General features: G+C 48.8%; 2 protein-coding genes across 2 annotated transcripts in view; one reads left to right on the forward strand and one right to left on the reverse strand.

Annotated features, from left to right (window-relative positions):
• On the forward strand, positions 1-24,280 carry LOC306804215 (alpha-2-macroglobulin-like protein 1; the record flags this gene model as incomplete). The annotated part of the gene is made up of 36 exons (XM_079310520.1): positions 1-59; positions 641-824; positions 1,722-1,884; positions 2,334-2,386; positions 3,609-3,629; positions 4,103-4,274; positions 4,675-4,759; positions 6,046-6,157; positions 6,446-6,560; positions 6,943-7,052; positions 7,548-7,715; positions 7,947-8,177; positions 8,808-8,871; positions 9,231-9,376; positions 9,614-9,763; positions 10,003-10,155; positions 10,756-10,840; positions 11,632-11,746; positions 12,255-12,480; positions 12,592-12,718; positions 13,275-13,396; positions 13,858-13,912; positions 14,540-14,623; positions 15,579-15,755; positions 15,893-15,974; positions 16,739-16,895; positions 17,108-17,182; positions 17,536-17,698; positions 17,877-18,091; positions 18,230-18,445; positions 18,534-18,658; positions 18,909-18,999; positions 19,689-19,757; positions 20,105-20,207; positions 20,331-20,372; positions 24,151-24,280. 35 exons carry the CDS (start codon positions 1-3, stop codon positions 20,369-20,371), a joined length of 4,314 nt encoding a protein of 1,437 aa, XP_079166646.1. The 3' UTR covers position 20,372; positions 24,151-24,280.
• Positions 21,794-26,896, reverse strand: part of LOC306804189 (alpha-2-macroglobulin-like protein 1) — a 23,009-nt gene continuing 17,906 nt past the window's right edge. The window contains 8 exon segments of the mRNA XM_079310463.1: positions 21,794-21,945; positions 22,595-22,697; positions 23,879-23,947; positions 24,237-24,327; positions 24,938-25,053; positions 25,432-25,647; positions 25,928-26,142; positions 26,612-26,783. Coding sequence (XP_079166589.1) covers positions 21,905-21,945; positions 22,595-22,697; positions 23,879-23,947; positions 24,237-24,327; positions 24,938-25,053; positions 25,432-25,647; positions 25,928-26,142; positions 26,612-26,783 — 1,023 coding nt within the window. The 3' untranslated portion in view covers positions 21,794-21,904.

Raw genomic sequence — 26,896 nt, forward strand, 5'->3', positions numbered from 1 at the left:
ATGTGGACTCCCATCCTCCTGAGCTGGCTGCTCTACACCCTGGGGATAGTGGCACAACCGTAAGTGCCATTTAAAAACCTAGTGATTGATAGTTGTGAATGCAGAGGGAGGGGACAAGATAGCAGGGAGAGAGTGTGGGACCCTGTGAGTTGCCTCCTGGAAGGGCTAGCCATGGGGTAGGTGCAGAGCTTGTTGTGAATGCAGGGCTCTCCTGAAGATGGGAACCTCTCTCATGGATATTGCTGCAGTACAAGAAGTAGGTGAGCACTGGTGGTGGGAACAAGAGTGAGGGGCTGCAGTATGAGGTAGGATGAAGGGAAAGTGAAGGGCAAATCAGCTGCAAGGCTGAAGGATAAGCAGGAACCAATCTGCTGACAGGGTAGCTGAGGAGGTGTGCCAAAGCAAGAAGGGCAAAGACTGTTCTGTCACCGAAAGTATTCATCTTGTACTTACCTGAAATGAATTCTATACCTTCCATCCCCTCTGTGCAAGGTTCTCACTCTGTCCAATCTCTCAGTAGAGCAACACTCCCAGTCTCAGAGAGAGGACAAACTCTCTTGTTTCTCAGGCCAGCCTTTTAGTGCCAAGAGTGGGTGAGAGGGCTGCTGGGATGTGATGACATCTTGTTTCCCCACTGCAGGAGGTACCTGATCATCATTCCAGCTGCCCTGCCCTACCCCTCATCCCAGAGGGCATGCTTGGACCTTCGTGGGGTTGAAAAGCCTATTCGTGTGGCCTTAACTCTTGTGCAGCCATCTGGCAACCTCAGCCTGTACCGCAAGGTGGTCCGGAACGACTGGATCTTCGAGTGCACCAGATTCCAGGTCAGAGGCATTCCTGGCATGGACCCCTAGCTGGCAGCTCCCAGCCTGCTCATCTGCCTCTCACTGAAGAAAGAGAGAATGAGGAAGACAGAAGATAAGACAGTATGGAAAGGAGTGAATGCAAAATAAGGGGGAGTCTTTGCTCCTTGTCTTTGCCCACATGGTACTCTTCCTGTGGGATATCCTGGTGGCACACTGAGGAAAGGCTGCCTGGCTCAGCAGCAGAGGTCTGAGGAGGATTGATAGCTTGGAAGCACCCAAATGGCAGTCATGAAGCTCATTCTCTCCCCTCCCCTGAGGAGGATGCACTGTCACAGCAAGCTGTTTGTGAATCTGTGACGCAGGAAGAGTCAGACCTCTCATCTCTGACAACTCCCCTCATGTCTGCTTCCTTCCATGCTTTTCCTTCTGGTCTTGAAAAAGTCCTAGAGGACTAAGTAGGACATGGGAGGGTGTGCACAAGCTCAGCAAAAATCTCTCTTATTTGCCCAACTCATGATCCTTATTTTCTTCGTTTGCACTGATAATAAGAGGGGGATTTCAGTATCTGTGATCCTCACACTCTAGTAAACAGAATTCTCATCATCATAGATCTTTTCTTCCCTTGAGTTAAGTCTTCTCCATCTTGCTCCATGCAGATTCTAACAATGGTCACATGAAGGAGTAAACAAAAGTTCTATGTCAGAACCACCTCCTTTTTCTCTTGTCCAGCACCAATCCCAGCTGCTAAGCGTTGTTCCCTGTGTTTCCACACACACAGCCTTCAGCCACTGAGGGACACCCTACACTGGTCTCCAGAGTGAGATGGCAAAGGGCCTGGCCTTGCTGTGCATCTGAAGCAAGAAGAGCACTGCTCTGATGCCTGCTAACCTGTGGCTCTCCTGTTTTGTGTCCCAGGTGCCCCGACCTGCAGGCAGCCAGGAGGTGGCCGCTGTGCACCTGCGCATCTCCAATGGCCACTACTTCAGTGTGAGTGAGGAGAAAACAGTCCTGATCCGCAGGGCTGGAACAGGCACCTTCATTCAGACTGATAAGCCTGTCTATAACCCAGGAGAGACAGGTGAGCAAAGAAAAAAGCACCCTGAAAGTGGCACTGCCAGGCTTTGCTCCCCATTTCCTGTGAATGCTTTACATGGGGACAGAGGGGGTGTGCTGCCTTCTGAACTGAGGTATCCCATGTTTTAGCACCATGCTCTAGGAGCAGAGCTGGCTTGGAAAAAGGAGCAGACCTGGATATTGGCCAGGGCCAGGTAGGACAGGTCTGCCTACACTGCAGACAAGGAAATGTGAGGGTAGCCCTGGGTACAGCCCATGGGAAAACCCTTAAATTGTGAAGCAGCTGTGCTGCTCCACGTGTTTAGGGATAGGGTGAGAGGGGCTGCAGGGCAGGCATGGGGCTGCCACTAGGGTTGGGTGGAGCTAGGATTCTGGGGTGAGACAAGTGCTGGGCAAGTCTGTTGTCATGTGCACTCTGTCTGTAATGTGCTTTATTCCATTTTCTCCCTCCAGTGAAATTCAGGATTGTGACACTGACTGAAGACTTTGTTCCTGTTAACAGCAAGGTAAAGCCTGTATAAGTGGGGGCAAGGAAGTCTCCAGGCTTCAGATGGCTCTGCTTCCTCTACCAGCCCTATGCCAGGGAGGCTGGGACAGTCCCAGCACCCAGGGTGGTCAATGCTAGCCCTTGAGAAAACCAAATTTGAATAATTCCTGTTGGCTGGTGTTGCTTTTAGAGATTGGATGCTGGTTGATGAAAGGGTTGGATGGTATCTGGGGAGTATGCCAGCATTCCCAGCTAGCTGAGTGCACCTCCCTTTGCCAAAAAAGCAGGCAGGGCTTCTGGGGACCAGTCTGTGGGTTGCCTGCCATGGCCATAATTATCAGACAAAGTTGTGTACAAACATCATGAGACTCGAAGATCCCCTCCCACAGCTCTGGAAAGCTCAGTTATTTGTGCTATGTGTGTGGCACCTGAGGATGGCAGGAGAGCCTGAAGCTAGCTGCAACATTTTAAGAAATATTAATTAATACGGGGAAGGATACACAGGAAGTGATTAAAAAAAGAAAAAAAAAAAAAAAGAGAGAAAACAGTACAACCAAATTATACTGAGTTGTTGCTGGCAGCAGCTCATTGTCCCCATGTCAAGGGAGTGAGAAGTTGCCAGAGAATTACATATGTGGTGGCCAGGAAACTGCAAGGCTGATGCCATTCTTCAGTAAGCAATTATATCTGCAGCCAGCAGCTATAGCTATTTCACTCCTCAGTCCTCAAGCAATTTAGGGAGAGCCAACAGGAATTCATGCCATGACAATTTAATACTGAAGGGCACACATTAGGGGAGCTGGACCAAATCCTTCCAGACTAAAATAAAGGGAGAGATCCTTCCAGCTTCCTTATCGCTGACTTAATTTCATCTTTCTCAGGCTATTGGTGAGATCTAGGATCAAACACCCATTTCTTCTCCCCATAGGGAAAGCATATATCCTGTATTAATAAGATAATGAAGTATAAACAAATAGAGCAAATTCTAGCTTTCATGGCTGTTGAATACCTACCAAAATGCATTTTAAATATGCAGGGATCAAAAAACAAATATGAAGAATAGCATAGATTTTTACTATTCCTTACTATTTCAAAGCACTTGTCCTGCTTTCAGTAGGATGAAGCTTCTTGTATCAGAGTGTTTGTCACAGTTCAAACTGTGACTGGGTGGGTAAGAGAAGTTTACATGAAGGTTGCTATGTCATGCCAATTTTTGACAGTGCTGTTTGTTTGCTTTGCAGTACTCCATGGTGGAAATTCAGGTGGGTGTTGCAGACTCCTCAGAAGTTATAAGGAAAGGTATTTCAGTATGGATAGTACCTAGGATGCTGTCTTATTAGTTCAAGTTACTTTTCTTAGGCTCTGTGCATGCACATTCTCCATCCAAATGCTTCTTGTTAACAAGACTTGATGGTACAAATGGTTTGACTTCATCCATTTCTACATTCAGGAATGCCAGCCAGGCTTTAGCTAATTTTTATAGTTCATCTTTACTGGACACTGGAGAGTCTAAATGTCAGAACCTTCCATACCTTCTTTTTCCATGGCTGTGCAGAGCAAAGCAAACATGGGTTGGTTTGGTTCCCCTCTGTTGGTGCTTCAGCATCATGATCTGGGCAAAAAACAGCAGGAACCTGTGAGAGCCTCTGAAATACCTTTGAATCCAGAGGACTCTGGGCAGAGAATAGCAAGCATTGGTAATGACTGCCTTTTCTTTCCTTCCCTTGCACTGCAGGACCCAAAACAAAACCGCATTGGCCAGTGGCTGGATGTGAGACCAAAACAGGGCATTGCAGATCTCTCTTTCCAGTTAGCTGATGAACTTTACTTGGGGACCTACACCATCAGTGCCCAGTCCTTTAAGTCCAGCTCAGTCCAGTCCAGTACCTTTAAGGTGGAGGAACGTGGTAAGGAGAATGAAGAAATGGATGGAAGAAGGTGCTGGTTTGTTGTTTGCCTGTCTGTATAACAATGTAAAACCAAACGTTGTAAAATATTTACTGCCTGAGAGCTATGACTGAACACAAATCTATGGGCAACATCAGAAATGAACACAAGGGAGATTGTGCTGGAGATTCCTGGAGAAGGTATCTTCTGGCAGATTGAGAATAAACTGACGACCTCTGCAAGATTGTTGGGGGGGGAAAAAAAAAAAGGGAGATTCTTTCTTTGGTTTCTGTTTTTAATTAATGCTTGCTTTTTCCTCATTAACATGTTCCTTCATGAGAACATACTCTTCCCTATTGTGACCCTGTGCCCAGGTAGTCTTTTGCCTTTGATGGAGTAACTCTGAGGTTTTTGTTCCAGTGTTGCAAAAGTTTGATGTTTTCTTCGTGGGACCAGCTCAGATTTATGCTTCAGATAAAACCTTCCCACTGCAAGTGTGTGGCAGGTAAGGAGAATGTTCAGGGGAAAGGAAAGATTCCATCTAAACTATGTTTCTCCTTCCATATGTCTCCTATCTCTTCAATCCATCAAAGAGAGGTGGCTCAAGAAGGGTCAGAGAGGGCCATCCCTTTAGAAGAATCCCAAATAGTTCAAGAATCAAGCTAAGGGTTCTTCTTTGTGGAAGAGGCACCTCAGCCCCACATGACAGAGAACATCCAGCTATAGGGAGCCTTGCCCCAGGCAACAGATCCCTCCTCTGGAATATGTGTCTGTCCAACATTGAAAGACCTTATGTGGGAAAAACACCAGATATGGGACAGACATGCTGAGGTAAAGGAGCAGGAGCTGGCATTTCTTTAGGAGTTTATGCCTTTCCTTCTCACTTACATGCTACTGAACTTGTTACCTTCTTAGGAGCAGCAGATAAATTTCTCTAGTTATGTGGTTATCAGCAAAAAATGAGCAGATGAGGTGGAAAGGAGGGCAGGACCTCTGACAGTATAAACACAAAGAAGGGAGGACAATGAGCTCAGAAGCACTCGAAATCTGGTGAGCTCATTTGTATTTGGGGCTGCATTGTCTGGAGACTTTTGGTGTCTCTTTTGCCACTGATTGATCTGACATAAGTTCTCATTAATTGGGACAGTTACAATGAGGTCATATGAGGCTGTAGTAGTAAATAGTACTGTCACCAGGATGGGTCACAGATGTCATCTTTTTACTGATACCATCAGGAGCATTGTTCCAAAGGGCAAGTCAGAGAGGAGTCAAAGCAAGGAAAGGCAGCAAAGCAGGCAGAGGAAATACCTAAACATCTAAATCAGCAGAGCAAGTGGAAACAAGAGCCCTGATCATGAGATAAGCCCACAGTGAGACAAGTCTGAGGTCACTCTGTGCCTCTATTTCTGCAATTTGCAGTTGCTGTCTGCAGGGACACCCGTTTTTGCTGCCTTCCTCCTGAAACTAATATCTTCACTGAGTGGATGAACCAGGTCCACTCTCTGTGTCTGCCTGCAATTCCAGGGTAGCAAGTGCCCAGAAGTGGGAGAGCACCAGAGGGTGTGGGTCTGTTTTTGTTCATTTCTGCATCCATTCCTTTGTTTCTACATCTGTTGGATGCTAGTCCATGCTATTGCACTAAAGTACTCAAAGTGCTATATTTTAATTTGTGCCTGCCTGCTTGCCAGCTGCAGTAAAACCTTTGTCACAAAAGGCACCTGTGTGGAGCAGTGTGCTGGACAGAGCACACAGTGCCTCTCCCCAGAAGCTCCTCTGGTGTTCTCCCTGCAGGTACAGTTATGGGAAAGCAGTGCAAGGGACCATGCAGGTGACTCTGTGCCAGAGAACAAGGAGGTGGCCCCAGGATGCCAGCAAGGACACCTGCAGGGAATACAGTGGTCCCGTGAGTAAAGTCCTGGAAGGTGTATGGGCAGTAAAGAAGCACCACACAGGATGAAGTGTCAAGGGCTGAGGGAGCAGAATGAACTGCTCCGAGCCCTGTCTAGTGTGACCTTGAATGTTTTGGGAATGAAGCATCCACCACCTCCCGGGGAAACATGTTCTAATGTTTTATGAGTTCTGCATTATTATTTGTTATAGTCAATAGTTATGGCATAATGACTAATCCCTTGTACTTCCAACCCTTTCCCTTCTCCCCAGCCCCCAATAACACCTATCACTCCTACTGCAGACAGCGAGCAATGGGTGTTTCACCCCTTCTGTCAGCACATCAATCTTCAACCTGGCTCCCAGCGAGGAAGACAACAAACTTTATGCAGAAGCTTCTCTCCTGGAGATGGGCACAGGTACCCAGGGCCTCAACAGGGAAGGTGTAGGGGCAAGAGGAACCATTAAAGGGGTTGAGGATTAGAGAGGGCACACATCTCCCTCTCCTCCTTGCTGCTGGGATCTTCACAGGACGTGGAGAGCTACTCTGCCAGCAGTAGGAGGATGAGGAGTGGCTGGGAACTGGAGGAGTGCTGTGGGTCCATGAGGCTTGCAAACAGCTTAACTAATGATGGAGCTGCCATAGGAGCAGCCTCCAAACCTTGCAGAATGCTGGTGTTGGGAAGGAAGTTTCAGACACTCTGCTAAGAGGGGCTAGGCATAACAAAGTGAGATTAAACTACAGTGCAATAGTCACCTCTGCTATTGATTCTGCTTCACTTGCACTCTGCATTCCAACAGGGGTGCAGATCAACACCTCCAGCCAAATCCTCATCTCCAGGACAGCTGCAAGGGCAGTATTTGAGACACCCAATGAATATTACATCCCTGGAGTACCATACAGGGGGAAGGTGATTTTATTCCCTTGCTTTTTCGCTTCCTATCATTTGCCAAGGAATATAGAATCTGGTAAAGTTAGCTGACCCAAGGCATTTCCTGCTCCTCAGACAGAGTATTTTGCCTTGCACTGTGTCACACTGCTTGACAGTGTGGCTGCAGTTGCTGCATTTCAGGTTCCCTCTTGCGTTTACACCTCTAGCATCTGCTGAGAGCAATGAGTGGTGTCTCAGCAGGAATGCTGGGATGCAAGGATGTCTCAGCTGTTGGCTAGGAGAGAAACTGCTCATATTCTGGCCACACACATCTTTTGGAGCAGACAGATTTTAACCATACTCAGCTTTTACATTAGAGATGAGGGAGTTGTACAAATCTCCTGTCTTCTTGGGTCCAGACTGAAGTCTGTAGGTGGCCTACACAGGAAGGTCTATGTCAGAGACAGGAAGGTTTTGGTTATGACACTGGAAGAAATATCTGACTTTGGCTTTCCTGCCTCACCTTGTCACCAGATTAAGGTTCAGGATCACTATGGAACTGGTATGAAAAACAGGAAAGTTTATCTTGTGATAAGGTTCATGAGGCGTCGGTTTATCAAAACGTACATCACAGATGACAGTGGAATAGCATCGTTCAACCTCGACACAACTGCCTGGAACAGCTCATCAGTCTTCTTGGAGGTAAACACCACCTCTGCATATGGGAAAGTGAGAGTCCTTGAGCTGTACCTGTGCTCCCCACTCCTGCCTGCAGCCCCCCTGCCAGCTCAGGCCTGGGCTCACCAGGCAGCCCTGCAGAGCGCCACCTGGAAGGCACCAAGCCACCAGCCTTTCCCAAACCAAGCTGATGACAGGCTAACAAAGCACTGAAGCATGAAACTCTCCATTTCTGTGTCTCTGGTGCCCTTTCAGGGGAGGTTCACGCTGGAGGAGTTCATGCGCACCCCTCGAAGGACTGACGTCAGCTACACGAACGCTTACCATCACCTGCAGCCCTTCCACGTCACAACCAAGAGCTTCCTGGACATACACCCACCTACGGAAACACTGCCTTGTGGGCTGAAGCACAATGTCCAGGTGACCTTCACACTCAGCAGGGATGACCTGGGAGAAGATACCAGCCGTATAAGTTTTGCATATTACGTGAGTAAGGGTAGTAGATAACCTGGGGGGAAAGGCTGCACTGACAGGACCAGACGCTAAGGAAAAGTTGAGGATATAATTTAGGTCATCTCTGGAGGGATGACAGCTAAACCTTGCTCTCAGGGGAGTGGGTGAAGGCTATGCCTGGTAGGGCTCAGCCTGGCCACACTGTGATCCTGGTGCTGGGTCTTCAGTCACCACCATGGATGGGTGAAGGTTCTGTCTTTGTAGCCCCTCAGCCCCCTAGCCTCTGCCAAGGCTGCAGCTGGAAGTGTCTTCTCCCTTTAAAACTGCTTCTTCACTCTGGTTATCAAACAGCTGCTCACTGGAGGTGGGCTTTGGTCTGTTTGGGAGGCCAGCCTACTAGAGCAGAAACACTTTAGTTATCACTCATCAATCTGGTAGTGAGCCCACTACCAATCCATTGTCCTCACTGAACAGACTAGACCAGACTCCTGTGCTAAATCTTCCCAATTGTGATGCAAATCTCCTCAAGTCTGGGGTTGGATTGAACTCACAGTTAATTTTGGGGGCTTTATTTTGCTTTTGAAAGCAGTATCCACATAAGTAAGTGTGGATGCACTCTATGGCAAACAGCAGTCTGCTCATCCCACATCCCTCCTCCTGCAGGTCACTGGCAAGTCTGGAATTGTTGTCAGGGGTCAAAGGAATATCCAGATCGGGAAACTGAACAGTAAGTCATGGCAGAGAAGGAGAAACAGTTGCAGGTGGTTTCTAGGTTGGACAAAAGGGTTGCCAGAGTTTCTCCCAAATTCTCTCAATCTATAGGTCTGGAGCAGTCAGCAAACAGGACAGAGGGAGGCTGAGGAAGCAGTTGTGTCAGCTGGAAGAGGGCAAAAAGACAGAATGAAACAATGATGGGAAGTGAGACTGGGAAGACATAGGGGAAGGGTCAGAGAATGGAGGGAGAGGGCAGACAGTGCAGCAGCAGGAATTGGTTTGACATTTTGGGATTATATAGCACAAAAAGAAGAAGGGCAGAAGGAGGTGTCAGTGGGCCTATGATGCAAACATTTGCCTTTCCTTCCTCAGTGCTGAAGGGCTCGTTCTCCATCCCTTTGACCTTCACTGCCGACTTGTCCCCGTCGCCTTCCTTAGTGGTGTATGCCATCTTCCCCAGTGGAGGGGTCACAGCTGACAGCATCCGTTTGGATGTTGCCTTGTGCTTCCAAAACCAGGTGAGACTCACCTCTGTGGCTGGGGGAGAGCTGATGAGCAGAAGCTAGGAAGCCTGAGGAGATCCTCAGATCCAGCACAGTGCCCAGCAGCAGGGAAGCTTCAGCAATTACTTTTGATAGCAGTGGCTGAGTAGGAGAGATTCCAGCTAGTCTTCCTCTTTCTGTCTATGCCATCTGTCTGTCATCCTCCTCACACCTCTTTCTTTTTCATATTCCTTTCCTGGTGCGTTGCTCCAGGTCAGGGTAGGATTCCCAGGCAAAGAAGCCCTTGCAGGGTCAGCAGTGCAGCTCCAGCTGCAGGCAGCGCCTGGCTCCCTGTGTGCAGTCCAGGCAGTGGATGAAAACATGTTCTTCACCAGACCAGACCATGAGCTGACCAGCCAGATGGTGAGTGTCTGCAGCCAGGCAGAGCCTCGGGAGTGATGGATGAGCTGGGTGTGACAGGCAGGGGCTGTGGCAAGGGGAGCTGGAAGCCGATGAATGAGGAGGTCTGTGTATGAAGGAGAATGCAGGGCCTGCCTAGGAAGAAGGACAGGAGCTGATGTGCATGCTAGAGGAGGATGGAGTGAAGCATCTGGAGGTATCTGCTCCTTGCCCAACCCTTCCCTGCCTGTGAGTTTCCCTAGGTCTATGGTTTGTTCCCTGCTGCCTACCGCCGTGGATATCCTGCGCAGGTAGAAGAGCATTCAGATCGCTGTGTGCAGCCCCAGTCCTCCTCATCTCTGCTACGAGGAAGGCCACACAATTCCTTCCAGCCCGACATCTTCAACCTCTTCCGGGTAATCACCACAGGATGTTTCCCAGAGCTGTTGCAATTATGAGCATCTGAGGTATTTTCTCCCAAAGCAGTCTGAGAAGGCCTTTCCTTCTCCAGCCAGACCCTGCTGTCTGCCCTGACTGAACTGGGCTGTCTCAATAGATGTACAACCCCACTAGGTAGAAATGCCTGTATTTCCCTCCACACTTGCACATCCAGGTGATGAAATCCTGGACCATCAAACTCCATTTATTTGGACTTGAATGGGAATGAGGAACGAAGTCCTGGGCTATGTACTGTTTATCTACAGTGTCAGACAAAAGAGAGACAGGGAGTGATGCCAAGCATTAGACCACAGATTGTTGACGTGGCTTAGTTGTTAGCCTGCTCTTTGCCACTGTTCTGGGCAGTTCCCAGGCAGACCTCTTGGTGCTTTGAGGGCAGATCTCCTCCATGCCTCCCGCAGCACTGTGTCTGCTTGGGCCAGTGCTGCTCTGGGCTGCCTGGGAACTGGATTGTCCTGACCCCCATGGTTTCCAGAGTAATTTTGAAGAGCAGCAGCCAATCCTCCCTACTCACAGATGCTTCTCTGCCTCTCTTGCGCTCCTTCTTTTCCTGATAGAATATGGGACTGAAAGTCTTCTCAAACCTTGCAATCAAGAAGCCCTCTCAATGCTCCCGTCGGGCGGATAGGAAGCCATCCATAGGTAAGCACTTTGAGCCCACCTGGGATGTGAGATCACATCAGGTGGCAAAGCCCTCTGATCTTTGGGGTTTGCTGGTGGTGGATAATGTCTCTTTTAGGAGTATTGGGTGCTGCTGCCACAGTCTAGCTGCCCAGTCCAGACTCAGTAGGAGTGACCCAGTCCCTACAAAAAAGGGTCTTGAAGAATGTCACTACCTGGATGTTCCCTGACACCTTTAAAGGATGGCACTCCCTTTCCTCAGACAAACCCAAGTGGGGTCCAGGATCTGTTTCCCAGTGTCTATTCCCATTCCCCAGGCTGTAGAGACCCAGCTTCTGTCCCCACTTGTAGCCACAGAGACAGTCATGTTTTTACTCCGTGTCTCAGTTTGCACTTGATAACTGCACTAAGTTGGCTCACGTGCCTGCCTGTATTTTAAACCATTGCTTGCTGTAGAATGTGAGTTTTGTGCAAGCAAGCAAACAATGCTATTACTCACAGAATTATATAAGCATTGGTTAAAACGGCTCTTGGAGATTCTTAGTCTCTTAAGCAACAACTCTGGGTCAGATCAGGAAAGGGCTTTGTCTGACTAAGTCTTGGAAACCTTGCAATCAGCTCACTGCAAGCTGCTTCTCCTGCTATCACTCTCTTTTCCCTTCATTTCTAATCTCTCCCATGAAATCAGTCCAGTCCCTTGTGCTTTCCTCTGCCAGACTCTCCTCATGTCTCTCTTAGTGCTTGCTGTGCCTCCAGCCCCACTGCTAGGCTGTCTATGGCTGGCAAGGTTCACTCCTTACTCTTTCTTGCAGGGGTGCCTTCTACAGAAGACCAAAGAACTGCTGAGGAACATCCCCAATTTACAACTCACAAAAGATTTCACCATTATTTCCCTGAGACTTGGATCTGGAATGTGTACTCTGTTGGGTAAGTGATTCCTGTCTTTGCAAATGGACAGAAGGATTGACCCTTTGCTACAGAGACTTGGCTGACTTGAATTTGTGTAAAAGGGATGTAAAGAGACCTCTGCATGCAAATTATGTGGCTCTTCCCTGCACTTTAATGTGTCAGACTACTAGACTTTGAGGTGCAGAACTGAAGTGTACACAGATTAAAGGAACAGGAGTACACATCCAGACCAAACCACTATGAGTGTACAGAGCTGGAATGCTTGGACAGTGTCTTGCTCAGGAGAATGACATAAAGCCATTACTGTCATTTAAAGAAGGTTTATGGCTCTAGGGAAAAAAAATTGCTGAGAAATGCCTTGCTCTAAGCCACTGGAGCAAGTGTCATTGGCAGTACAGCAGAGGTTGGTCCAAGCATGAGGAGCTGTACCACCTCCCTCAGCAGGACCATGAGCACATCTCATTGCATCTCCTTCCCTCTCCACTAGCAGATGAATCTCTCCATGCAAGTTCTCTCTTCCTCTCAGCTCCAATGGCAGCAGGAATGTCTCAGTCACAGCACCTGCTGCTGCTGCAGAGTGGAAAGTCAAGATGTTCTGCTTGGCTGGGAGGGGATTTGGCCTTGCCCCCACCACAAGCCTCAGAACAGTTCAGCCCTTCTTTGTGGACGTGACGCTGCCATATTCTGTCATCCGTGGAGAGACCTTCCTGGTGAAAGCCACTGTCTTCAGCTACCTGCAGCAGTGCATACAGGTGTGTGCCTGTGCCACAGGGCCTGTTCTGCCCTCCAGTTTTACAGCTTATTGTGCCAAGCCATCTCACTTGAGCTGCCCAGTCACTCATCCACATCTGTCATTCCCTCAGATCCAGGTGGCCCTGGCTAAATCCTCAGACTTCCAGGTGGAGCCATGTCAGACTTGCAGGGACAAGGAGTGTCTGTGTGCAGAGGAGTCCAAGACCTTCATGTGGAATGTGACAGCAGTCCAGCTGGGTATGGTAGCAAAAAGGGACTGGTGATGGGGAACCCTAAAACTGAAGTGAAAGACCGTGGGAATGTGCAGAGAATTTGGCAGAGCCGTGTGTCCTCTGAATCCTGAAATTTGTCCTTAATGGTGCAAACATGCAATCCATAATTTTTGCCTTCTTTCTCTCTCCTTAGACAGACTCACCAGAGAGAGCAGGAACTCCTGAAAAGAGGGCTGTGGGACCAGCTGGGGAGGAAGAGGCTGCATGGATGTGGGTGGGGGAATTTTGTGTTTCTGGTCCTGTGCTTCATATCCATTGGGAAGGGCATGCTGGGCTCCAAGGGCTGCTGGAGACTCAGTTGTTCAAATCATGTTGCAGTGCAGGGAAGTCACTTTTGGTGAGATGTTTCTGACTTTCCTCATGCTCAGGGTGTCTGAATAAGCTGTTAGCACTGTCTGGCTCACCTTTACTGGCCAAACCACCAAGGCCATGAGCCCAAACCATCTCAAAGTTGGTTAAAGTAAGTTTACTCCACTTGGCCACAGGTATAAGGAAAGGACTCTGTTGACTTTGCTTGCTAGGGACTCTGAATATCTCAGTGAGGACAGAAGCTCTGGACACCATGTCACGGTGTGGGGGCAGGAAGCCTTTGCCAGCTGCTGTGAGGGGGAGGCACACACTCACCAAACACTTGCTGGTCCAGGTCAGTATGAGAACAGCCTCACTTCTCTCTATGATATTCCTGCCCAAGGGGAAGGCAGACTGGGGTGGGATAAATAGTTTATCACCTCAAATTTTGGCCAGCAATAGTATACCAAAGCTGTGGCTTAGTTCACTTTATTTCTCCTAGGACCTAGCCAAGCCTATTCTTGCAGTACAGTTTCTTGAGCTGTGTTCCCACATCTATATTTCTCCCTGTATATTTCCCTGCTTTTCATGCTTTGCCTGAGCTTTTGTATGTGCTCACTGGCCAGAGAACCCTGTCCCTCGAGCTTACTTATGATGCTTTGAGCAGTGAAGCAGGCAGACCTGCCAAAAATGAGGAGGGTGGAGTCCCTGACCTCTGAATTCAGACTTAAACTTGCTCTGAAATGTTGCTGTCATTTGGGAATTTTATGTGTATTTTTGTTTCTCCTGTCCCATGTGCATGTTTCTGCCTGGCAGCCAGAGGGTGTGTTAGTGGAGAAGTCCTACAGCTCCTTTCTGTGCCTAAGAGGAGGTATGTGCCTGAGACAATGTATGTGCACAGACTGAATGGGTTCTGCTGCCTTGAATAACTACACCTGAGAGTAAAACTAAACTGTGGGAGGTCTCATGAAAGAATTTTTTTGAAATTATTTTTCATATAGGAAATTTCACTTCCTAACAGACACAAACAAATAAGAAATATTACTCCCACATGTGCTGTCTTACTGAATTTGCTGCTGAGTGTAAGTGGCAAAATCCTGCTCTGTAGCCTCCTTCCTACAGTGCAGCCCTTGGATACTCCTAGGGCTTGATAGTCACCAGTGAGAGGTGCTCCACCCCTCCCACCCCATTCTTGCAGCACTGCAAGTGTCACCAGGATGTCCTCCAGCTGAGTGATGTCCAGCTGTGATTCTTGTGAGCTTTCTGAAGTGTAGTGATTTGAGCTGAAGTGAAGCTTGGTGGGTCCTAGGCCCCACCAGCAGTTCTCATGTTTGGCCTAATCTGAAAAGTTTCCAGTCAATGCACCTTGGTGCAATGACCAGGACAGTCTGTGTGAGCAGGATGTCAGCAGTGTCCCACTTACCTAAGCCAGTCTTGTCTCTCCAGTTAAAGGCTTTTGACTTGGTTTTTCATGCTGCACCTTTTATCCTACTAATAGGAAACATGGCTGAAGAGCACGTGTACCTTCGTCTCCCTGACAATGTAGTGAAGGGATCTGCCAGGGCTTCCATTTCTATCACAGGTAAGTGACTTCTGCTGTGGGCTCACAGGCTCCTGGTACCCAAGAACAAGGCTTAACTTGGTGTCAGAGGCTCCACTTGACATGAAACAGCCCAAAAGAGAGGATGCTGTGTTTCTATTCCCTGTAAACACCAGGCTTTCAGATTTTTGTCCTTCATGGGAAGGGTAATCTGCACAGGAAAATAATCCTTCTTTTTCTAGCTAAGACCTTGGAGCAGAGACCCTAGGATCTTGCTATTTCTGTGTAGATACAAACTGTAAAGCTCAAAGCCATGCTACAGCAGAAGCTCCTTGAGAGAAGAAATCTTTCTCAGCATTATGAAGTTGAAAAAGAACATTTTGGAGAAGGCACTGGGACTGGCCATAGCTACCATTAAATACATCTGTTGGTATTGCAGGCCAGAACTGCTATGAAGCCAGGCCTGGCATAAGTAGCCATGAATATTGTGTAACAGAACCCCAGCAGAGGAAACAACACAAGGCTTTTCTGACTAGCTGGAGGATATATAGACACCTTCACACCATCTGACTAGCACCCCTGCTGGCTTCCTCACATTTTGATGCTTAACATATGGTCAAGTAGAACAGGTCTCGCTAAGGACCAGAAGCATTTCAACCTTTCTCTGAATGCTGTTATATTTGCTTGTCTATATGACACAGACTGAGCAGGTGCAGCTCTACTCATAGCCTTTTACAAACAGTATTTGTTATAGCTGGAGCTCTTCAGAATGCAAAAGCTGGTAAGGGGAAGCTCTCCAGGGAGTCCACAGAGTAGTCATGATGGAAAGATGCAAAACAATCCCCACTCTCCATCTTGCACTCAGTTGTTTCCTCCTCTTTCCTCCTTTCTCCAGCGCTTTCCCCCTACTGAGACAAAGCACTATTATCCCCTGCCTGGCTGAAAAGGCACCTCAAATCACAATTACACCTCCTTTGTTTCTTATACCCTTGCATAGGTGACCTCATGGGGATGGCACTGCAGAACCTGGACCACCTGGTGCAGCTGCCCCACGGCTGTGGGGAGCAGAACATGGTGCTGTTTGCCCCCATTGTCTATGTGCTGCAGTACCTGGAGAAGACAAGGCAGCTGAGCCCCGAGATCAAGGACAGGGCAACAGGATTCCTGCGCAGTGGTGAGTACAGCAGAGCCACCCTGCCCTCTGCCTTCCCCTGTGCCCAACACACCAGTGACTCTTGTCCTGGCACCCACTCTGTCAGCACTGTCCCCTCTGCTGCTGTGCCATATTAATCACTGTTCCCATCTCCCCAGGGTATCAGACACAACTTCTTTACAGGCACAGAGATGGCTCCTACAGTTTCTTTGGGGAGAAGGATGGAGAAGGAAACACTTGGTAAGCACTGCAAACATCCTGCACTTCTGATTTTTCCTGTCTGGGTCAGAGCACCAGAAAGTGCCAAGATGTTCCTTCTTTGGGATGGAGACAGAATAAAGTCTGACAGGGAGAGTCTGAGGCACTCGAGCCACTTGAAAAAGCAGTCAGGCAGGGCAGCAGAGTTTCTGGGGAAGTGGAACAGCAAAGATGTGGCCCCAGGGAATGAAAGGTCTTTTTTTGGTCTTTATGTCCCTGCTGCTGGCCCACACACAACACCAGGTCATGCTACTCGTGACCTGGCAGCCAAGAGGGGTGCACATGATTGGAAAAAAATCAGGTGACAGCAATAAAAAATCCTCTCCTCAGTGAGTGGAGAGGAGCTGCCTTGGCACAACTTACACCTATGGTGCTTGGCTGAGATGAATTGGGAAAGGAAGAGAGAAAGAAAATGGGGAATTCCAGACTGTCTCTAGTAATGTGGGGGAGATGAAGTGGAACAGGTAAAAGTAGAAGGAGTAGGAGGGTTTTCACCTGTGAAATGACTGGGTAAAGCACTAAGTAGTACATAAGCAGTATCTCTGTGGAGACAGGGGCAGGAAGATGAGCCACTGGGGTGGGATTTGTGGACCATCTGCACTTTTAGATTGACTTCCTTTATGAAAATTACTCTTTTATGCACCCCCCACTATCTAACTATTCAGGGATAAGCACCAGGAGACATCTGGCTTTCTCTTTGCCTTTTTTTGTTTTCCTTTTTTTCTCACAACTCATCCTCTTCCTAGGTTGACAGCTTTTGTACTCAAGAATTTTGGCCAAGCCAGGAAATACATCTATGTAGATGACAAGAACATCCAGGATGCCCTACACTGGCTAGAGCATAACCAGCTCCCCAATGGCTGCTTTGCCACCAAAGGAAACTTTTTTCACTCCTCCCTAAAGGTAATGGTGGGCCAGGACAGGTAGCACTGCTGGAGAATGACTGGACAGGTTTGTGACAGCAGGAGATTGTAGGATCCCAAAGGATCCTAGAAAGTCATTCTGCAATCTGTGCAAGACATAAAAGGAGGGAAAATACAAGAGCAATGCTTTTCCTTCTGAGGAGTGAGCGCTCCTAACAGACCATAGGAGTGAAAGGTGTGTTCCCTTCACAGGGCAGCATGGATGATGGAATCTCTCTGGGGGCCTATGTCGCTGCAGCACTGCTGGAGATGGGTCTGCCACTGCAGGTGAGCACACTCAGCTCGCTCCTGCTGCCTCCTGCTCTCCTGGGGGATACACCAGCTTGTGATTCTGGTGCTCTCCAGGCCATGAACTGGGAGGGAACTTCTGGCAATGAGTCAATGTTTGGTCAAATGATGAAGTCATCCCTCAAAATAGCCAGTGTTGTGAAACTGGCCTGATGTAGTAGCGCTTGGTGGTGATGGCTCCCAGTGCACTGCCTGTTTTTTGAACACAGTCTGTAATTTAATGGGTTTCTCTGGAAATATGTTGGGAAGACATGGTGTGGCTCCCTGGAATGAGTTCCCCAGCCCCTGTTTCACCCCTGTCAGAGTTTGGCACGTGTCTCCTCCCAACACAGGGCAAGCTGATGCAGACTACTCTCCGCTGCCTGCAGAAGGTGGTTCACAACATCACCAACATCTACACAGAAGCCTTGCTGGCCTATGCCTTTGCCCTGGCTGGGGACTATGAGACAACCCAGGAGCTGCTGTACAGACTGGAGGAACAGGCCATCAAATCAGGTGCTGCCTGCTGGGATTCTGGACTAATGCATGCCCAGCCACAGCAGAATGGAGAATAAATTCAATATAGCAATCCTGGCCTGAGTACAGGGAATGTACTGAAGGAGCCTTGAAAGCACAGTGGGGTTTGCTCCCCCTGAAACCCTCAACAGCCCTGATACTCCTTTTCGTGCTGCAGGAGGACAGATGCACTGGAGCCCCAAGCCAAGCTCTCCTGCTTCCGCAGGCCCGTGGCCCGGTGCTCAGCCCGGGGACATAGAGCTCACGGCCTACGTGCTGCTGGCCTACCTGTGCAAGCCGCGGGCGCACGCCGGGGACATGGCGGCGGCGGCCGCCATCGCGGCCTGGCTGGCGCGGCAGCAGAACGCGCACGGCGGCTTTGCCTCCACACAGGTAAGCAGCAGCTCCCGTGCCTTCCCCTGCGCCCCGGGCGGGCAGCACCAGCCCTGCTGAGCTCCTCCGGCTCCAAGCCAGCGTCGTTGCGGCCGACGCTTTCAGAGGATGGCTATCTGTCCGTCTGTCCCTCTCCAGGACACGGTGGTGGCCCTGCAGGCCCTGGCGAAGTTCGCGGCGCGGGCGCTCAGCGCCTGGGGGCCGGCGGTGGTGAGGGTGCGGTCGCAGCGGGCATTCGGCAAGGAGTTCGCTGTCAGCCGCCAGAAGCGGCTGCTGGTGCAGCGGGCGGCGCTGGTGGAGCTGCCGGGGCAGTTCCTGGTGCAGGCCCAGGGCAGCGGCTGTGTCCTCGCCCAGGTGAGGAGCCGGGCTGCGGGGAGCAGCACTCTGCCTCTCCCCTCGCTGACACCAGGCCCGGCCTGTCTCTCTGCCGCCCGTCCTGCAGGCAGTGCTGCGGTACCACGAGCCGGCCCCGCGGGCTGCCGGCGCCTTCACGCTGCGGGTCAGCACCGAGCCGGCCAACTGCAGCCAGCCGAGCCCGCGCCGCCTCGCCGCCCGCATCCTCGCCAGGTGACCGGGGCAGCTTCCCGGGGACAGCGGGGCAGCCCCAGGGCGCCGCGGAGACACCCGGCCCTCTGCGAACAGCACGGGGTGAATCGCGCAGGTTTGGGAGCGGGAGGGCGCTGGCTGATTCCTGTGACACGGAGCAGTGGGTGCCGTGCTCCCATCCCGGATGGGATCCCTGGCTCAGGGCGTGGTGGTGGAGGGAAGAGGGGCTGCGAGGGAACTTTCCTCACAGAGTCTGTTTTTTCTTCTCCAGCTACATCGGGAGCAGAGTCACATCCAACATGGTGATCATAGAGGTCTCCCTGCTATCTGGATTCGTCATGACTTCCAGATCCAGAATGTTGGTGAGAACTTTGGAATAACAAAACCCGGCTGTGATAAATGGATCCTGCTTGCTTACTCCTGTTGAGAATTGTTCATTTCAGGCCAGGCTGTAGCTAAATTTGCAGGGGACCTTTGCTGTTGCAATTACACCACAACTTTTTGTTTTCCTATAGCCCCACAAGGGAGATCAGAGGTGGTTCATCTTCTCCCACTGACTGTATTTGGACTTGGCCAGGAACAAAGTGTACTGCTGGGTGTGCTGACACCAGGATTTATTTGTCAGAAATTCCAAGACAGGATTTCTCAGAGCTACTCTAGTTCTATCTAAAAAGATTCTTTTGTTTTCTAATTAAATCACAGCCCCCATGCAGGTCTTTAAAAGCAGTTGAACACTCAGTGAGATGAAATAAGAATCTCTACTGGTGCCTGCACCCATTTGCTGACCAACTTGTGAGTCATATGTACTACCACACAGCCTCCCAGAGGGGGAGATTCCTCTGCCCTGGGCAGGGTCGGTGTGGTTCATAGATGAAATGTTCACAAGGGGTGTCCAAGAGGGACCACTAAAGCCCTTAGGCATGAGAAAGGCACAGTTCCACCCAGAGTCCAGCTCCATACCTTCTCTTCACTAAAATGCTGGGTGCCTCAGGTCAGGAAACCCTAAGGAAAATGCTCACAGATTTAATTCTATTATTGTTCCCTATCCTAGCTGGAGAACAAAACCATTGTTAAGAAAATAGAAGTGAAAGCTGATGTGGTCTACATTTATCTGGAGAAGGTAAGTGAGAACAGAAGCATTTGCTGTGGCACAGTGAGAGCAAAAGGTCAGAGGACAAGGATCTGTATGAGAAGCCTGAGGCTGGTCTAGGTAAGAAAAGAGCACAAGTAGAATTGGGAGCAGAGAAAGTTTGCCCAATTTCATTGTCATTGGATTAGAATAGTGTTATTCCTCACAATATTCAGTTTTAAAGTCCAGAATCTCTAATGGATTAGAATGGATTAGAGAAATGCAGTGCAGGACTGGATTAAAGAAATGTAGTGCAGGAAAACATTCAAATCAGGGAACATGATGATGCTGTGACATCTTTCTCCCCTTCCTTGCTAATTTCCTTCCATCTCCATTAGCTCAATGATGAATCTCAGACTTTCATTCTGCAACTGGAACAAGTAATTCCAGTGAAGAACCTGAAACCAGCCATCATCAAAATCTATGATTACTACCAACCAGGTGGGTTGCAGATTTCCTACTGTTCAGGGGTGGGGTGCTGGGTTCCTGATTCTCTGGCTGGGAAAAGACATGGATGCTCTGAGTGCATCCATGTGTAATCACCTTGTTCATGTCCTTTTGCAGAGGAGCGAGCTGTGGCTGAATACCGTGCTGTCTGTAGCTGAGGTAGGCAGCAAGTTCCAGTGTGACACCAGCAGTGGCATGGGGAAATGGTGGGTCTTGGGTGGGAAACATGGGATACAAGCAAAGACAGGCAAGGGAATGGTAAGCAGTGGGGAAAATGTAGCCAGCTAGAAGCAGGAAATATCTGTTTCTAGGTCTATGGATCAGGTTTTTTTGATACTCTATCTCCTCCTGTGCACCTCTGCAGGTGGAGAGGCAGAGTTTTGTACATGAGCAGAAGTAGAGAACTTTTTTTTCCCAGCTGCTTTTAAAAGCAATTTTCCTGGTTTGGGAGAAAAACAGTAAACCTCAATAATCATTCAGTCAGATGGTTATAGTCTTCTACTTTTAATAAGACACCACACACAGTCTGAGCCTTCCAGAAACTAACTGCTCAGCAGGAAATTCCAAGCCTTTTCTCTTCATATCTCCATGTGGTGACAGTTGGCAGGTGTGACAAAGGAGTGATTAACAGAAACTGCAGAGAGGGAATCTGTTCCTTTCCTGTGAAGACAATAAAGGGAAAAAAAAAAAAAAAAAGTTCCTGAACTATTAAAACTAACCACTGGGAACTTAGGGGCCTTTTTTGCCCCTTGTGACCAAATGGTACTGTCAGCCTAAGGACAGAACTCTTATCACCCAGAGGGTGGCTGAGCACTGGAACAGGTTTCCCCAGGAAGTGGTCACAGCACCAAAACTGATGGAGTTCAAGAAGCATTTGGACAAAGCTGTCAGGCACATGACTGTGTGACTCTTGGGGTGTCCTGTGCAGGGACAGGAGCTGATTCCATGATCCTTGTGAGTGCCTTCCAACTCAGAATATTTTATGACCTAAGAGTCTCTCTCACTTTTTCTGTACAAAGCCTAGTAAGGGTATGGAGCCTTTGGCAGACATCCCAGGACAGGTCCACGTGCCTTCCCTACAGGTGATTCATGGAGCAGGTGCTTTTCCTGGACTTGTGGGCTGTGGGCAGGAAAGCACAGGTGCAAGGAAAGTTTAGAGCAGGGGCAGGTGCTGGTCAAACTTAAGCTTTGTCTTTGCTCAGCATGGAAGGAGGGTGGGCAGGTGTCCATTCCCTAGTGTGAGTCAGAAGCTGGGCTGAAATGGAGAAAGGCTTGGCCCTGAAATGGAGCCAGGCTGTGCAGCAAAGGTGAGTGTGGCACCTTGTGAGCAGAGGGCTGGAGGGATGTGAAACTACAGGGAAAGTTCCAGGAAAGTGGTGACTTGAATAAAGTGTATTTGATGCAAAAGGCCAGGGCTGGTGATAGTACTTGGTACATGCAGTCCTTGTTTCTGGAATATATCTCCAACTTTGTCATGGTCTTGTCACATCAAATCTACTTTAGTTCTCTTCCCCTCAGTTTAAACACTGGGATACAGGAACTCACCCTTACTTGGCATTGCAAATTGCTTCCTACCCTGGACCTACAGTCTGGCAAGTTTCTTGACCAAGGGCCTTTGCCTGCATCTCCCACCCTTTCCATGTTCTTCAGGACTATCCCTGTGATAACAAAAGAGGTGTTGGGCCCTCACCTCACTCGCACGGGACACTGTAGCTCATCACTGCAGTTTCTTCTGGAAGGCAAGAAAGAAAGTGCTGGTGAGACACATTGACAAAAACCCACAAAAGCAATCCAGCATTGTGCCACTGTTCCTAGGAGAGGTGCTCCCTAAGTTTACAGGCTACAGTTCTCCTCTCCTAAACACATGACACCAGAGGTGTGTGCCCATGACTCTGCAGCTTGGTTCACCCAAGGCTTGAGGCTGCAAGTCCTAAAGAGCTCATCACAGTTATGAATTCCTCACTTTCTGAAGGAATAGCAATCCCTGACACATTTCTAGCTTTTCTTCCCACTAGGAACCCCACAAAACAGAGGACAAGTTGATTTTGGTGTTATTTTTCTAAGGGGGCCTTACTCTTCTGGGTCATCTTCTCATTATGGTCCCTCTGCCTTTCTGTCTCCCACAAAGTAAGTGTTCAAAAGCACAGCTCCTTGTTGGGAGAGCCAGACCCTCAGGCCTGCAAGTTCTGGAGCCAGAGAGAGAAGGACCTACCATTTTGTAAACCAACCAGTTAAGTTGCCTATGCCAATGCCTAGAGAGTTTCTAAGGGACAGTCAGATAACCATGTCAGAAATTGTATTGTCTTAGACTCAACAAAATTCAGAAATTTTCTTTCCAGAAGTTCATTTGGGTGATTTTGCAATATAGCATCTGAGCTCACCTGGCATATAGTAATCATAGATCTTGATATTAGCTGGTTTATGATCCTTCACTTGCATGTCCTGCTCCACCAGGAAAGTGTAGGTTTGAGGCTGTCTAGTCAGCTAAGACCAAGAAATGCGAGGATTAAAAACAAAAGGACAGAAAAGTCCTGTTAGACAACCCTTTTCACCTGCTTGCATTCAGGCTCTGTGGAGACCTCACCACTGTAACAGATCTGTTCTGCTTTCTAGTCCATCTCAGAAATATCCTTTGCTTTCCATTCTGTGACTATCTCCACTTTTTGGTCACCAAATTTAACTCAGCTCATGAGAAACATCAAAAACCTAAAGTCAGTGTGCACTACTAAATGGAGTGCTGGTGTTCCCCACCAATCCCACCTTCCCATCCAGCTCTACTCTGAGCTCCTTCATGCACCTTGCCTCAGTGGCTACTTTCTTATTCACAGTGACATCAGCTCTTATTCTCCAGTCTCACATAACCCTCATCATCAAGCAGACAAGTGCAAACTATGGATGAACATCTGCTGGAGGGTTGTAATTACATGGCCTGCTGTTGATTGGAGTGCACCTTGTGTTTCCTGGCAGCTTGAGCTGAAATATTTCTCTGTATTGCCTTTTCTTCTCTATGCTGTAGAGGTAATGAGAGCAGCAGCTCTGCAAGCCTAATGCATTCACATGACACTAACCCATTTCCTATGGGGCCAGCTCAGCTCAGCCTCCTGAGAGAAGCTGAGGATGAAGAATCACAGAAACATTCCTTAGAAGTGCAGGAGTTTTAAATACACGCCAGGTCTCATTTCTGGTGCTGTTTAGGTATTCATGGAGCTAGGAAAAGGCTGGAGTAGTTGATTCATGAGGCTGTGGAGTGAGCACTTCTGTTCACACAAACATTTGGTTTAGTTTCAAACTATCTTGGCAAAATCCGTGCAATGCTCTCTCTGCATTCAGATTGCTTAAGACCTTTTTAAGATTCCAGGCTTGCTTGGATTTACTAGATGGACCTTATTACTACTCCCCAGTCCTAATCAGGCACCATATATATGGACTTTCAGTAGTCTCTGAACTAGGCTTAACATGAGAGTTTGCCTTGTTTCACTCAAATTAAGTAGCCCTGTAAGTGGCTCTACAGGTGAACAACTGCCAACTGACACATGAGCAAATGTGGCTGGTATGCAGGAACAACAGCTCTGGATAGTTGAAACAGTAATGAAACCAGTAAACAAGAATAAAAGCTGTCAGTTCATAACCCCTTTAAGGATGATGTTAGCCCAGATTACACTCACTTCTTCCAGATAGAGAACGACTTGGTCTGCTTTACTTTCAACTTTCTTCACTAAAGGCATTTTCTTTAGCTGAAAATAGGGGGGAAAATAACAGAAAGGCTTTAATAAAAAGAAGTAGTATTCAAGGGTATTTGTCCTTGAGAGAGTATGGGGAAAATATTTACGTGGCCAGGGAAGCTGTTGATATAGGGAAAAGCAAGGTGCAGCTTGGAAGAGACTTTGAGTATAAGGATTTCTTAGGAAGAAAATAACCCTGGTTTCTCTGCCCACAGGAATGATCACATTTCAGCATACAGTCCTGCATGATGGACATCCATCACTGTTCCCATCCCAGCTGGACACAAATTCACGTTCTCACCTCTTCCAGTGAACCTGCCACGGGGCTGTATCCAGACAGCAGCTCCACTTGGATCAGGACCATGTTGGTGGACACACGGTTCCCTGTGTAGCTGCAGCAGGAACCCAGGGGACAGCACTAATGTTACTTTCTGAGCCATGATCTCCAGATACTCCAGCCCAGCTTTGGTACTCAGGTGGAGGAATGTGCCTTTCTTTCCAGTGTTTCTCCTGAAAGCATACCTGTTCCTGTACTGTAATAAATCTTTGTGCTTCCCTTGATCTCATTTTTAATTGTGCCAAGGGGACTAATAAGTTCCTTGGAAGCCTTGTGGTGTTACCTTCTTTAGGCACAGCAGGGAATATCACATCCTATGCCTGTTCTCTTGGCAGTTCTGCCCCAAGCCAGGCAGAAGTGCAGCAGAGAAGGGAACACTTAGGAGTATGCGTCAGTCCCACAGGACCTTCACATCATTAGTGTTTTGAGACCTAATCCTAGAAGGGGGTGAGACCCTCAGACCTCAGGAGAATTTGTGGTGAGGGGCATGGGACAAGACAGGAGTACAGCCTGAGCCACCCCGCTGGGGCCTTGTGCCTCTCACCCAGCTGGGGAGAGCACAGTGGGGTCACCTCAGCTCTCGGACCCCCCAGGTGAAGGGGAGCCCTGGCAGGGTGTGGTGCCAGAAGCCTGAGCACAGGGGAGGACGGGGCTGTGTCACCTACCGGGCGCGAATGGTGACAGGGAAGCGGGAGGCGCCGGGCACGGTGCACTCTGTCTGCACGGACACGGCAAAGGTGGCCTCGCTCCTCACCGGAGGGCTGTGGTACCTCAGGGTGGCCTGCCACGACAGAAAGCAGCTGGATGGCAGAGAACAGCAGGGGCTTTTGCTGCAGACTGTTCTTGTCCATGCTCAGCTACTGCTTGCTGTCTTGTATTGGTGTTAAGAGAGAGCAGAGGTTCTGCCAGTAGTGCACTGCTCCCGGTGGATTTCTTGGAGGAGAGGAGCTGCTCTGGCTGGCTGGAGTTGATCCAGATTTTATTTGGGAACTAGATGTTACCTTCCTGTTGGATCACAGTTACCCCCATCAGCCTTGATGCCCAGATTCTTGCAAGTTACTACAGTTTACATTTACTGTTGGCTAAGTAGCAAGGTCAGATGCTCTCTGGCTCTCAAGGCTATTCACCAGACAGACTTTTTCTTCCTGACTGGGCTTACCTGCAGGAAAAGACACCCGTGGCCCTGCACATGCAGGGTGTAATCTTGGGGAATGGCTGGCAGCTCCACTGTCTGCAGAAGGAGGCGATTGCTTTTGTCTACTTGGAAGTTTTGGCTGAACCCCTTGGAAGTGAGAGAAACCTGAAGATCAGGGCTATCCTTGCTGAAGATCTTGGTTGCATACAGAGCTAGGGCTTCCAGAGCAGCAACCGTGTCCTGAAGAAAGGGAAAAACATCAGGAAAAGTAGGATTCCTGCTTCCTATGCATGCCCAGTCCTCAGCCTTTCCCTCCCTCATACTACAGCTATAGCACAATAAGGGTTGAGCTTTTCCCTTTAGCTTTTAGCATGGGATTATCCATAACTCCCAGGACCTGTAAATCCATACATCCTTTTTAAATTTATTCATTATTTTTTTTTACTACGGGCTGTTACAACCCATTGCTGTCAAAAAAACAGCATAAAATATAATGATTATGATGGCTCAAGGGGATTACCTGGGTTGAAGCAAAGCCTCCATATGGGTTTTGCTGCTTGGTGAGCCAAGACACAATCTGGGATGCCTTTTTGATTTCATCTGATGACAAACTTGATTTTGTCAGGTGAGCCATGAGGATACTAGATGTCAATTCCACATCAACAGATGGAGCTCGATACCAAGGCAGAGAATCTTCTTCCTGTTTGGACTGTTGACTCCAGAATATTTGGTCATCTAGAGGTGTAGTGGGAACATTTATGGAGTGTGTAGCTGTATTTAGTGACCTTGGAGTTCTAGTCAGCCCCTGTATATAGGTACTAAACTAACATGTACATTGGGTATAGCACAATTGGACAAGATCTATGTGCATAACTCCCTATTTGCTTCCCACACCCTGCTTTCCCAGCAAAACCTTAGACCTGCAGGCTGGGGAGGAGCTCCACAATTTCCCTGAAGCTCCCCTGGTTTGGGTGACTGGGAGGCCAGGACTGTGAGATCATCCATCAAAACAATCTGTCTCACAGTGTGGATATAATCTGGGACAGCTTGGCAAACTCAGGCTTGGATAGGCAAGCTTTGGGCTCCCCACAAAGCTCTGGCAGTACACCCCCCCTCCTGCCCTTCATTCCCATGGTTGTTCAATTCAGGGATTTCCATACAGTTCTGCCAGTGGCCCTCCCTCCTGCCCCAGAATCCATGGTACCTGATATTATGGCAGCCTTATCCAATCTTTTGAGGATTTTCTGCCTGAGGGCCTTGTCACCTGCCACTGCAAAGGCATTTGCAGCCAGTGCCAGGCTGTAGAGGTTGGGACTGCCAGGATCAGCATTGACCAGGTCCCTTATACATTTCAGAGCTTTCCCCACGACTGGGTCCTAGGACACAAGGGAAAGTGCTCTCTTTACGGGCAGGGTGTTTGGGAAGGGAATGCAGATTTCACGTGTGCAGAAGAGGGTGGGAACCAAAGGCAGAGCCCAGGAGCTCCTGT

Source organism: Erithacus rubecula (genome assembly GCF_903797595.1).
Source record: "Erithacus rubecula genome assembly, chromosome: 1".
Lineage (NCBI taxonomy): Eukaryota > Metazoa > Chordata > Aves > Passeriformes > Muscicapidae > Erithacus > Erithacus rubecula.